Source organism: Typopeltis vanoorti, chromosome 24 (assembly GCF_054136105.1).
Source record: "Typopeltis vanoorti isolate ZY-2024b chromosome 24, IOZ_Tvanoo_1.0, whole genome shotgun sequence".
Taxonomy (NCBI): domain Eukaryota; kingdom Metazoa; phylum Arthropoda; class Arachnida; order Uropygi; family Thelyphonidae; genus Typopeltis; species Typopeltis vanoorti.
The window spans coordinates 39,902,246-39,915,897 of NC_143572.1; the positions used below are offsets into that span (position 1 = coordinate 39,902,246).

Consider the following 13,652-nt stretch of genomic DNA (forward strand, 5'->3'; position numbering starts at 1 on the left):
CACATATCATCCCTCTTTCTCCTGTTTGCTAGAGCAGTCTACAATTTCAATCTGTCGTCATAACCAGTATTCCTGATATCGTTTTAAACATTCTCTCCAATATATGAGAATCACAACAGAAATCAGACCTGCGCACAATAGTCCAAGTGATGTCTTATCAAGGCCTTGTAAAGAGGCAAAATGATATCCTTATCTTTACATTCGTTTCAGCATTCCAATTATCATTTGAGCTGTATTTGCAATCTTTGCCACATGGCCCCTGAACTTCAACTTCCTATCTATTAGCACTCCAAGATCCCTAGCCTCATGAGTTTCTTCTAGCCTAATCCCATCAATATAATACCACATTGGATATCTAATCATGCCGAAGTGAATGACTTTACATTTACTGACATTGAACTACCATCCATTTTTACATGTCCACAATGCTAGTCTATTCAAATCGTTCTGCATATCAGCAGCATTCCTAATTACCCTACCTATCTTTGCATCATCAGCAAATAGCTGTATGTCGCTTGTTAAATCCTTCCCAATATCATTAATGCACAGATTGAATAACAGTTGACAAAGTACTGATCCTTCCGGTACACCAACCTTAAATCTTGCAGACTCACATCCCTCGTACACTGCTTTTTGATATCTGTCAGTCAGCTATCCTCTTATCCATGCTAATAATCTATAACACAAACCCATATTCTCCAATTTATGCAACAGTCTACCATGCTGTATTCTGTCAAAAGCCTTAGCAAAATCCAAAAGTATCATGGTATATCCATTCCCCCTTAATCTAGTTCAGTAGTAACATTGTTATAAAATGTGAGCAAGTTGCTAAAGCATGACCTTCTCTTAGTAAACCCATGTTGCTCACTGCAAAGTAGAGATTCACTGTCAACCCATTTCTGAATGCAAGCCAATTTTTCCAAAATCTTTGCCACCACCACCACTCCTGAGATACTGATTGGTGGATAGTTGGATACATCGGTCTTTGCATCACCCTTGTGCAATGGAAATACCATACATTCTTTCCATTCCTGTGGAATCTTTCCTGTTCTGAGTCTCATATTAAATAGCCTGGTTAAAGGAATAGCCAGTTCAGCTGAACACTTTTAACACACATGCTGATATCCCATCAGTCCCTATTGCTGAATTCTTATTCAGTTTGTCATTCACTGTATGAGTTTTTTCATCTAGTGAAGAGGTAGCAGTGAGCTCAATGTCACATACACCAGGTTGATAGCTTTAAGCAAAATGGGCACTCAGTTGAACAACCTCTCCTGCATCTGTAACCTTCAACGACATCTGCATTTAGAAGTTATTCTTTCATATCATTCTTTCTTTTACTTGCAGCATGTTGATAGAATTCTTGAGAGGTCGTATTTAGCACACAGAGCCAGTTTCTTTTCATAGTCAGGCATTGCTTTCTACACAACAGTTGTGACTATTCTAACCTGCTACTTATAAGTTTACTAACAGACATTCCTTGTGCAATGGTATTCCTTTTCTTATGAATCTCCTGCTTAATAAGATTACACATCCATTTGACTCCTACCCTATTTATTCTTCGAACTCCCAGGACACATTCTGATATCACATCATTTAAGTATTGTTTAAATACTTTCCATACACTGTAGATATTCTTTCCATCCAGCAACCAATTCCATTCCACTGAATTCAGTATACTCCTCAGTTGGTCATAATTTCCTTTTTGTAGTCCAGCATGTAACCTTTTCTGAATGGAACATTCATAAACTTGGTCACTTCCCATGTCAGTACTGTAGTTATGTCTTTAACTGAAACACCCTCTGACACTATAATCAAATCTAACACTCTTTGACCTCAAGTTCCCTCTGTCATATGCTGCTTAAGAAAGTTGTCCCGTAATAGATCAATAAATGAATTTTCATTCTTCTCATGAGATTCTACTGCTATCCAATCAATATTTGGATAATTAAAGTCTCCCATTATGATTGATCTTTTCGCACTCATTTTTTCTATTTGGTGATACATTTCTTCATCACTAGCAACCGATTCACCAGATCTGTAACAACACCCCACTGTGTAATTGATCTTGTCAGATTCCACCTCACACCAGATGGCTTCAAACTCACTCCCACATAAACTTTTAGTAGTAGTACACCCCTCCTCCTCTCCTCTCTATTCTTCCTAAAAATACTATACCCTTTACACTTGATATGAGTTAGTATGTCTGATTCTGATAGCCAGGTCTTACTAATGCCTACAATCTGAGGTCTCAACATATTGACTAAGGCAACAAACTATACCCCTTTGTTTCTGATACTCCTAGCATTCATGTACATACATAATAATCTCTTATCTTCTCTAGTGCCTTATACATGTAGACATCTTTGCACACGTTTGATGGGTCCAAAACCAACATTTCCATTATGAAACCCAATCCCATCATTAAAACAGTTATGTAACATTGTAGCTCTTACAATCACCATTCATCCCTTTATAATTTACTTTCCCTGACTCTCTGTGTTACGTCTTATACCAGTTATTAGTTTTTCTACTCTGTACCAAACACATTCAGGTGATAGAAATCCAATCTTCCCTCAAACTCACATCTATTCCTTCTACAATCTGATAAAACAGGCAGATAAAACACAAAACTCAGCCACACAGTAAATCCTAATTCAACCTCTGATAATTCAGCATGTCCTTTAATTCAAATCAGCTAACCATTTCCTCACCAAATGAATAGTTTTATGTGTTCTTTTAGTTTGCTTCAAAATAACTAATTTTTAATACAAATTACACTCATCACTACACTGAGTTTCAATTAAATTAATGTCAATATAGTAGCTATTCAGTAAAATAATTTTCTTCTCTAGATCTGCATTTTATCCCTAAAACATTCTAGACTATTCTACAATTCATCCTTAGTTTTAAACAGCAGTGTCACTTTCAACTTACAAGCTGTTTATAGGTAATTTATAATAAGTTGATTGTTTCTAACCTTGCAAGAGGAATGCTCTTAATTCAACTGACTTTTGGGTGGATTTTTAGAAATTAAAGCACGTTGGTTGGTTGGTTGGTTTATAGTTTATTTGGCACAAAAACTACAAAGGTCATACTGTGCCATACTAAAGGTTACAACATTAGCATTTACAGAAAATTGTAAACAATATGTCTGTACAAGAATCTAGTTCCACAAAGCAGCATCTATAGATACACAGAACTGCTGCAGAGAGCACAGCAACACACAAGGTCAGAGGGTTATTACAGAAGTGCAAAAATAGTTAACAATATAAGTTAATACACAAAATAGGAAACACTAAGCCAAGAAATGCAGTATCTACATATATGTAAAATTATAATAGATGCCTTTATAGCAGTAGAAAAATAGGCAAAAAAGGGATTATTATACAATATGCATGGATGAAAATTAAATTTAGCAATACATATAAGCAGAATTACTAGAAAGTACACAAATAGGTAAGATGTCCTACAGCACTACATGACTATTCGAAAAATAAAGTAGTAAATAAGATGAAGACACAAAATTTATGTTAAGCAATGCAGTATCTACATATAAACAAAATTACTGCAGAGGTTTCAGCAGTACATAAATAGATAACAGTACAGGTTAACATATGTATATACAAAACAAGTCAAAGGAAAGCAGTATCTACATATAGTAAGATTACAACAAATATTATTATACTAATACTTAAAGAGTCAGAAAGGAATTATTATACAGCACATATGCATAAAATTTAAGTTCAGCATTATGGTATTTACATATTAACAAAATTACAGCAGGGTGATACAAATATATATATAATATATATATACAAATAATATATACAAGAGATCAAGGCCTACAGTAATACATAATTAGTCAGATTTAACCTAATGAATAATATGTATGTATAAAAGTTAAGTTAAACAAAACAAAACAAATTAAAGCAAGCACTTTCACAATTTATTTAACAGAATAACCAATTAATTAATTAATATAAACAGCCATTATGTACCATTTACCATCCACGTTGATAAACCATCTAACAGGGACTAATCACAAAGAGTCACAGAAGTAAGAAGTTTCATTTCATTTTTTATGCTTTCAGTATATTCTCCTCATCATTACTATCACTATTCCATCAATCAGTGAGATATATATTAATGCTCAGTTTAACACATATTTAATTTAGTAATCTAACCTTCCTCCCTCCCTTTAGAACTTAACACTACAGGACATAGGATACACCGGGGCATAGGGCTGACCACCTTATCCTGTGAACGGTTTGAGGTCCAATGATTAATAAACCCTCACCTGGTGAAAAATTGTGCTTGAACTGATTAATAAACCTCACCACAAGGTGAAAGAAGATAAAAGAAAGATGATGAGACCTTCCTCCCTCAGAGATGTGACAAGATGTCAGCTAACACCCTTCTAATAAGAGGATACCCATTAGTGTCCTCGAATCTATGACTGCTGGTGATATAACAGCCTTATACGAGTATATTGTATAAGGTGATGTGTATATTGAGAATGCAGAGAAGACAGCTTATCATAAGCCTTCACAGTAAGTGTAAAAAAACTTCAAAATAGCAATTAACAACTTGGAGTATTCATCTCTACATGTATAATGAAACTTAAAGATAGTGAAAAATTGAGATGAAGAAAGAACAATTAGTGTTACTAAGCCACTGAACATGAACAAGAGATCCATGAAAATAATAATCAGTCACTGATCGTTTAATGGAAACATGCATGGTAGACATAATTTTAATTTTTTAAATAACAGTTTCACACATAAATACTTGTATATATCTTCCTCAATGTAACATGAGCTTTATTCAGGACAAAGAAGAGCCACAAAGATTATATCAACATTATGAGAACTGTGAGTATGTGAACTATCGACTGATTAATAGCAGAATGAGGAGTGATATGAAAGAGATCTATAAATATCTGAATAGGTGTTATAGGATATCATCTGATGAAATTTTTCATTATATGGAAGGTGGAAAGGAAAGTTATGACAACTGGTTTGGGTGATGTATAACTTCCCTTGATGACAACAATATGAAAAGTTTGTCAGTCAGTCAAGATTATAATATCATCAGATCTTATATTTTGGTTTTCTAAGGCTTACTGTAGCAATCCACCTAGATCTTTTTCTTCCTCTGGGTACATTTTATGCAATCCTGACAAAAAAAAAAAAACACTTCTACTAACCTCTCCTCACGCATTCTGTTTAAGTGAGCATACCATCAAAAATTAACTCTATTCACGTTTGTGAATGCCAAACAACGTTAACCTCATTCCTGATATCCTCATTTTTAATATGGTTCTGCTATTGATGTCATCTCTTTGCTAATTTTTCTATGAATTCTCATATCTGTAGTCTCCAGTTTTTGATCAAGTGTTTTATTTCTAAACCAGCTGTCGGTTCCATGAGTAAAAATTGGTTTGAACACTGTCTTGTATACAACTAATTTAGTGTTTTAACTTATTTCTCTCTTGCTCTCTCATCCCATAAAAATTTATTCAGTTCACTCCCTACCATACCAGCTTTGCTATTTCTATACGCTTTTTTCATGAAAATAATCAGTTACTGATTGTTTAATGGAAACATGCATGGTAGATATAATTTAGTTTGCTAACTAAATTAAAAATTGTGCTTAAACTGATGAAATGTTTTACTTGTTTTCTATGGATGCTCCATTCAGGATGCAGTTAATACTTTGTGTTCCACCTTTTTTTTTTTTTTTTCAAGGTATCTTTTTATTGCCAATATTCATACCAAATTTATTACGGCTCTTATTCAATTTAGAGAATCCTGCAGACCTTAAACGACTTTGTTTAAAGAGTATATCATCATTAACTGCAAGAGATGAATTGCATATCTCCAATTTTGATAGCAGGCCTCATGCTAATTTCCATGATAATGTATGATGATAGAATAATAGTGCAGATAATGTACAGCCTTGTATCACAAATGTTTTAACATCATCCCATTATACTCTACCTCCTTCAATTCTTACTGCTGACTTATAACTCAGATGTACATGTCTTGCATAATATAATATACTATTTAAATCATATAATTTTAGCATTTTTAAAAGGTTTTGATATATGCATACATTCAGTCCTATTTTCCAGGTCTACAAAACTTGAATACATATCATGGTTATATTTCCATGATATCTATTTATCTGTAAGTGAAAATCTGATTCTGATAAAGTCTATCTGGACAAATCAGCTTGCTTTCCAAATCCCCCACCCCCTCCACAATTTTTTTAGCTTCTGCTGAAATACTCTGCCACACATCTTACATGGTTTGGAGATATTCTCTGTAATTTTCACATTTTATTACTTTTTTATAGATGAGAACTCCTGGAATTTGATGCATGTTTTAGCAATTAGCTCATATTTTATAACAATGTTACAGCCAAGCTGGATAAAGGGAATGGATACACTGTGATAATGTTGGATTTTTCTCAGGCATTTGATTGCATACCGCATGAAAGGCTGTTGCATAAACTGGAGAATATGGGATTGCAATATAAACCCTTGACTTGGATCAGGGGATGGTTGACAGATATCAAAAAGTGGTATACAGTGGGTGTGAATCTGCCACATTTAAGGTGACCAGTGCTGTACCTCAGGGTTCAGTCTTTGGACTATTATTGTTCAATCCTTACATTAATGACATCAGGCAGGATCTAACATCAGATGTGCAATTGTTTGTCGATGATGCAAAGATAAGCAGGGCAATCAATGATGCTACTAATATTCAGCAATTACAAAATTATTTGAATAGACTGGAAATTTGGGCAAACAAAAATGGCTATCAGCTCAATGTTAGTAAGTGTAAATTTATACACTTTGGTGTGATTAGAGTTCCAGCAGCATATTATATTACACCACAAGAAACTGAAGAGGCAAGGGATCTTGAAATATAAAACCAAACCTTGGATAGGAATATCAAGTTCAAAAGGTTACATAGCAAAAGTTGCAAATACAACTCAGAGAATAATTGCAATGTTGAAGCGAACCTTGACATGTAAAGATAAGGAAGTCATTTTGCCTTTTTATAAGGCTTTGATAAGACAACACCTGGGTTGTTGTGCGCAAATTTGGTCTCCCGGGTTGCAAGGAGATAAAGAAGTTGTGGAAAGAAAAGTTACAAAGATTATATCTGGATTATGAGATTTAGATTATGAGGACAGATTACAACTATGTGGATTGAAGACTCTGGTTAATAGGAGAAAAAGGGGTAATATGATAGAGGTGTATAAACTTTTGAATGGGTGTTATAGGATATCAATTGATGAAATTTTTTGTTATATGGAAGGTGGGGAGAGAACACGGGGACATCCATGGAAGTTAAGTTTGTTCACAATAAAGGGTAAGAGCTAGGTTTTTCTTCCAGAGAACAGTGAGTGAGTGAGTGGAATAACTTTCCCTTAGGGATAGTGAGTGCATCTAGTGTGAATGAATTTAAGGGAAGGTATGATAGCTGGTTTGGGTGATTTATAGCCTCCCTTGATAAGTCCTCGACTCCCTGGAGGTCTCAGATAATAATAATTAAATACTATTATTATATTATTAATAATAAAAGATGCAAGAAATAAGAAAAGCTTCAATGACTATGTCATTGTTGATAACAATATTTCCCCCTTGTTTAGGACATGAGAGTATACAGAGGATTTGAAACTGGAAATGATCACCATTTAGGTTTTAACAAGATAAAATCATCCTATTGAAAAGAAGACTGTATAAAAAAGTTTTAAAATGAATCAATTAAGCAGCTTTTGGAGATTAACTGTAGACTAAAATACACTACTCATGAAAAAATGAAAGAGTTTGGAAATAAAAACGAAACCTTGGAAATTCAGTGGCAAATCCTGAAAAAATATTGAACTGATTCTACATGCCAGAGAGAGGCATGTGGTGAGGTTGTCTGCAAGGATAGAAAAATCAGGAAGTTAAAGAGGCAGTGAAAGGAAAAAAAGGAAGTATCAAAAATTCTTAACATATAATTCAGCTAGTGTTCTTAGAGAATACAGAAAAAATTTTGTAACACTAAGCTCAGTGTAAAACTAGCTAAATTAAAGTCATTGGAAGTCTTTAGTAAAAACACAGAAAATAAATACAAGGAAGGTGACAAAATATTCTGGAGGCTATTGAAAAAGATTAGAAATGGAGAAAAGAAAACTTTAAAAGGAATCACAGATGATAAATGTGACATGAAAACTGAAGACATTCAAGCAGTGTGTATGGTGTGAAAAAAAAAAAAACAGGAAGGCAATCAGGAATACATATCAATACTTGAAGTAGAAAAAGCAACTAAAAACCTGAAATGTGAAAAGACAGCTGCAGAAGATATTTGAATAGAAATGCTCAAATATGGAGATATAAAAGTTTTAGACTGACTTCTTTTGAAATTTACGTTAAAGTAGAATCTTCTGGTTCCCATCTGCCATACGGCCGCGGGAAGGGTAGCTAAATGCTACCATTCTAGGGAGAGATGATTATGAGCAAGGTGGTTTCCCGTTGCCTTCCTTGCCGTAAGTATTTATGACTGTAACCTGTGTGTTCACGGGGCCGGTTTGCCTGCTTGCGGGATGAAAAATCCCAGATAAACTGGCGGAAAAAACCCTGCTGCCCACGCCCAAGACCGGCTAACTTGGCTATGGCTGAGGAAGATCCTTAAGCTCCTCACGTCGTGGACGGGAATCGAACCTAGGACACTCCTTCCCCAGGCATATGGTTGCGAAGCGCAAAGCCACTAGGCTAACCGCGCGGTTAGACTGACTACACTGCATAATTCACAAGACCTGGTGTCAGAGGGTTGAATTCTAGATGGAGTAGAGCTCCAATAGTATACATCTATAAAAAGGGAAATAAATATGAATGTGAGAATTACAGAGGTATCCTTCTAGATCTCCTTCCAGATACAATACAGGTCACCTCTCCACTTGACAACTCAGACCACAATCTTGTACAAGATTCCTCTCCCACAGAAAAGCCCTTCTCCAACCACTCCAAATCTCACACCCTCTGGCTACAAAGGAGCTCATAATCCTCATCTGCTTTCCAAGCCCTAGTTCAACGGAAAATGTATGAAAGCAGTGGAAGAAAAAAAATTCAGCTTACTGCATATGGCTTACATCAAGAACTCCAGCTTTATACTCTGCCTATACCTAAACACACAACATGCACAAATCAGCCATCACCAGATCCAACTCTTAATTTCTTAAAGGCCAACAGCAAAACACTTGCCTCCTGTCCAAATGGAAACTGTGTCTCCTGGTCACTTGCTAAAGTCATTGTATGCAAATTCTGCTCTCCTGCACTACCACCTCTCTCTCATCCTGATAGCACCACTATTACTTCATCCAAAGATAAAGCTGATTTCCTGGCACCACTCTTTTCCTCGAACTCCTGCATATATGACCGAGGGAAATCACCTATGACTATACTGGAATCCATGCACCATATGCCTCCTAGAGTTTTCCGACAAAAATACATAAGAAAACTACTAAATAACTTAAAAAAAAAATCAGCTAATGCCTTTTTATTCCCGTATATGGGAGTAGGCGAGGCCATTTAGCCCTATCTAACGTTAAATCTAACTAAATAACCTGGATACTAAAAAGTCTTCTGGTTTTGATGGTATTTCTCCAATGGTCCTCAAACACTATGCTTCAGAGCTAACACCAATTCTGCATCGATTCTAAAATTTATTACACATATTTGGTACTTATTTGAATGCATGGAAGCAACCTCATATCTATACAAGGTTGCTTCCATGCATTCAAATAAGTACCAGATATGTATGGAAGTAACCTCATATCCATACTATTCAAAAAAAGGACAACAGAAGTCTACCATCAAACTACTGAATAATTGTCATTACCTCTGTGTCCTCTCCAAAATATTGGAGAAAGTTATCAATAGCCAACTCCTCCAGAACTAGATTTTCACCAGTTAATCAGCAACCACCAGTATGGATTATGCCATTCAAGATCCACAGCTGACCTTGTAGCTTACATCACCCACCACTGGAATCATGCCATGGAAAGGTTCGGAGAAACTTGTGATGCCGCTCATGACATTTCCAAAGCATTCAACCCTATGTGGCACAGTCATCTGCTTAATTTTTTTTTTTTGGATAGCCATCTTTCTGTTTGGTTGCTCTCTGTGAGTCATGGTTCACGGCTCCCTCTCTTCAAGTTTCTGAACCAATGGAGCGTCTGAAGACTTTCCCATCACCTACTCTCTTTTGCCTGTACATAAATGACCTATTCACAATAACTATTAATCTTATTCACAGCTTTGCAGTCAATAGTACTCTCTACTCATCTGACAAACCATGTAGTACTATGACATCCCTGGCTACAAGATCATCTACTACTAGTACCTTCAATATTGATTTACATACTATACCTCAATGGGGCAAGGACAACTTTGTTATGTTCAATGCAACCAAAACACAGTCTTGCTAGTTCTTGCACAAAAAAAAAAAAAAAAAACCAGCTCACCTACTCTTACTCTTAGTAATACACAAATCATCAGACAAGATCAGATCTCCTTGCTTGGACAGATATTTACCTCTAGTACTTCCTGGAATAAACACATCACATCAATAGTCTACACAGCATTCAAAAAACTTGGCATTTTCTTTCGTTCAAGTGCCTATTTTACATCCAACCAACTCTAAACTATATATAAATCCCAAATCTACCTGTGTTTAGAATACTGCTCACGTTTTGGGTGGTGCACCTAAAACTCCTCTTACAATCCTCGATGCTGTCCAGAGCCGAGCAATTAGTCTCATAAATGATCCCTCTCTTATGGATTCACTTCAAACTATCGCATAGGTGCAGTGTTTCAGCACTGTGTCTATTATACAGGTACTTCCATGGTCACTGCTCCAGTGAATTGGCAACCATCATTCCTCCACTTTTTGTTCACCTGTTAATACAAGAGCAGCAGCTGCCCAGCGTCCCTTTACTGTGCAACTACAAATACACCAAACCTGCTGATATTCTTCCTCTTTTATTCTGTCCACCTCTATTCTCTGGAACAGCCTTCCTCATGAAGTATTCCCAAACGACTACAACCTGCAACTCTTCAAAAAAAAATATATAAATCAATAAACTTCCATCTCAGTCTTCATCTGCACCGCACAAATGGTATTGATGTGCTTATAGGTTCCATTGACCTCTAATGTATGAGACCAATATAAAAAAATTTCCCCACTGAGTGTTCCTTGTAAGATTTTTTTGAGTATACTTGAGAAACAGCTAAAAAAAAATTGTGGAAAGGAAGTTTGGTGAAGAACAATTTGGATTCATGCCAAATAGAAGTTGCCAGGACCAGATTCCACAATTAAGACAAACTGTTGAGAAATCACAGGAAAATAATAAGGATCTGTATTTAAGTTTCATAGATCTGGATAAGGCATATGACAAGGTGTTGTGTCGCTAGGAAATCTGTTCAAAATGCTATGGTCATATGGTGTAAATTGAATATTATATCAAGCAATACTTAGTCCATATTTGAGTTGTAAATCATCAGCTAAAATTGAGAGAAGTACAGCAAGATGCTTTGATGTTAAATCAGATATGACACAAGGATGTACATATCTCCACTGTTATTCATCATCTACATGGATTACATTATGAAGGAAAGTGGTATCAAACCTGATATCAAAATTGAAGATGTTAATCTCAGCTCTTTACTTTAAGCAGATGATGTTTTACTTCTGAGTAAGTCCAGTAGCAATCTGCAAGATTCCAACTAAACTGAATAACTTTTGCAATAAATTTGGTATGAAAATCAGCAATAAAAAGACAAAACATTTAAAATAGGCAGAAACATCAGTTACATTCTGAATAGAGAACCTATAGAAGAAATAAACCATTTCATCTATTTAAGCATGATATTTAGTGAAAAGGACATCAGAATTAGCAAAGTTGGTATGGTAACTGAATAAATTTATATGGAATAAGAGAGAAACTAGCTATATACAAGACAGTGTTTGACCAATTTAAATTTAAGGATCAGAGCTGAGTTAGAAATAAAACACTTGATTAATGACACTGGAGATCACAGATAATGTGAGTCTGAGAAAGATTAGGGGAGTGATCAGATGGCATCAATGGCAGTATCATATTAAAAATGAGGATATTAGGAAAAGACTTGGCAGTATTAGCATTCATGAATATATTAGCAGAGATCATGTGATATGGTCACTTAAACAGAATGAGAGAGGAAGGGTTAGCAAAACAAGTGCTCTTTGCCAGGTTGGAAGGTAAAAGACCCAAAGAAAGACCAAGATATCTAGGTGGATTGCTCAACTTTGATTTGTTGATTTGAACTTTCTTACACTTCCTCTTTTCAATATATAATTCAAATTTTATTCTGCTCAACACTAAATAATACATACTTTATAATCATAGATCACATGGATGCATCATATGATGATGAATGACGCAAAGGAAAAGAAAGCATTTACCTCTCGGATTTATACATGTTATAGGAATTGGACTGGTATTGCAAAATAGATTGTTATAGTGAATGGTTTTCATTAATGAAATCATTCTATAATCATTAAAATTATAGTGAAAGGTCTGTTATAGTGAGGAGATCAATAAATGAAGGTTGACTACATCAGTATCATGAAAATAAGAAAAAAAAATTAAGCAGATCACAAAAAATATATATTTTTCCTTAAGTGACCTCTGCTTCCTCTGAAACTACAAGATAGATATATAAAAGAAAGAATAAACAAAATAAATAAAGATCTACAAAAAATGGCAAGCAATATTTTGAACATGTTACACATATGATTTAAAAGAAAAATAATCACCTTATAACCACATTGAAGATGAAGATCGCTAGCTTTTGGATGAAACCTAAGATCAATCCTTTCTCCATTGTCTCTTATTATATATTTTGCACCAGGATACTGATTATTTCCTCTCCTCACTAGCTCATGCATTCTATAACGAAACAATAGGTATAGCATCTGTTTCTGTACAAATATTTTGTAAATCTGGATAAGGAATGGCTGGAAAATCATATGTGGCTAATTTACTTATAAAATTATCTTTCAAAATCAGAATGCATACAGTTTCTTAAATTTTTAACAATAAACTCAAGTGAAACATGATTATTCCATTACTAATGGAAAATTCAGCATCAGAACCATTGAAGCTTTTAAAAGAATATGAATATCTTTGTGTGACATATTTCAACTTAAGACAAATATCTGTTATTGAATACCACAATAAAAGATTTATAATACTGGCTTCAAATGTGAGAAATTTCCTCCATCCAGTTTAAAGTTATGGATCAAAACTGAGGAACGAGACTCTTACCACCTGCTAGTCTATGCTTGCCGACTTCAGTCATTAAGCACAACACAATTTCTTTTTTCTTTCAATTACTAAATTTACCTAACCACTTGACTTCACTTACCTGATTGAAGAAATTTATGAGTTTTCTGACTGACATAGGCAAGAGATTTATTTATTAAATAGCAATAACATGATAGTTTGCTGTTTAACCTACACATGATACAAGTTTCTCTTCAAGTTTGTTTCAAAAAACACAATAAACACCTATAACTCATTTTACCTGTCCACCCATACACAAGTTATTT

The 13,652-nt window shown here is 34.8% G+C and overlaps 1 protein-coding gene across 1 annotated transcript in view; it reads right to left on the minus strand.

Annotated features, from left to right (window-relative positions):
* The window catches only part of Polr2A (RNA polymerase II subunit RpII215), a 224,370-nt gene that overhangs the window by 147,709 nt on the left and 63,009 nt on the right, over window positions 1-13,652 (minus strand). Inside the window, exon 7 of the mRNA XM_090413957.1 lies at window positions 12,858-12,990. Coding sequence (XP_090270083.1) covers window positions 12,858-12,990 — 133 coding nt within the window. The remainder of the gene's footprint in view (window positions 1-12,857; window positions 12,991-13,652) is intronic.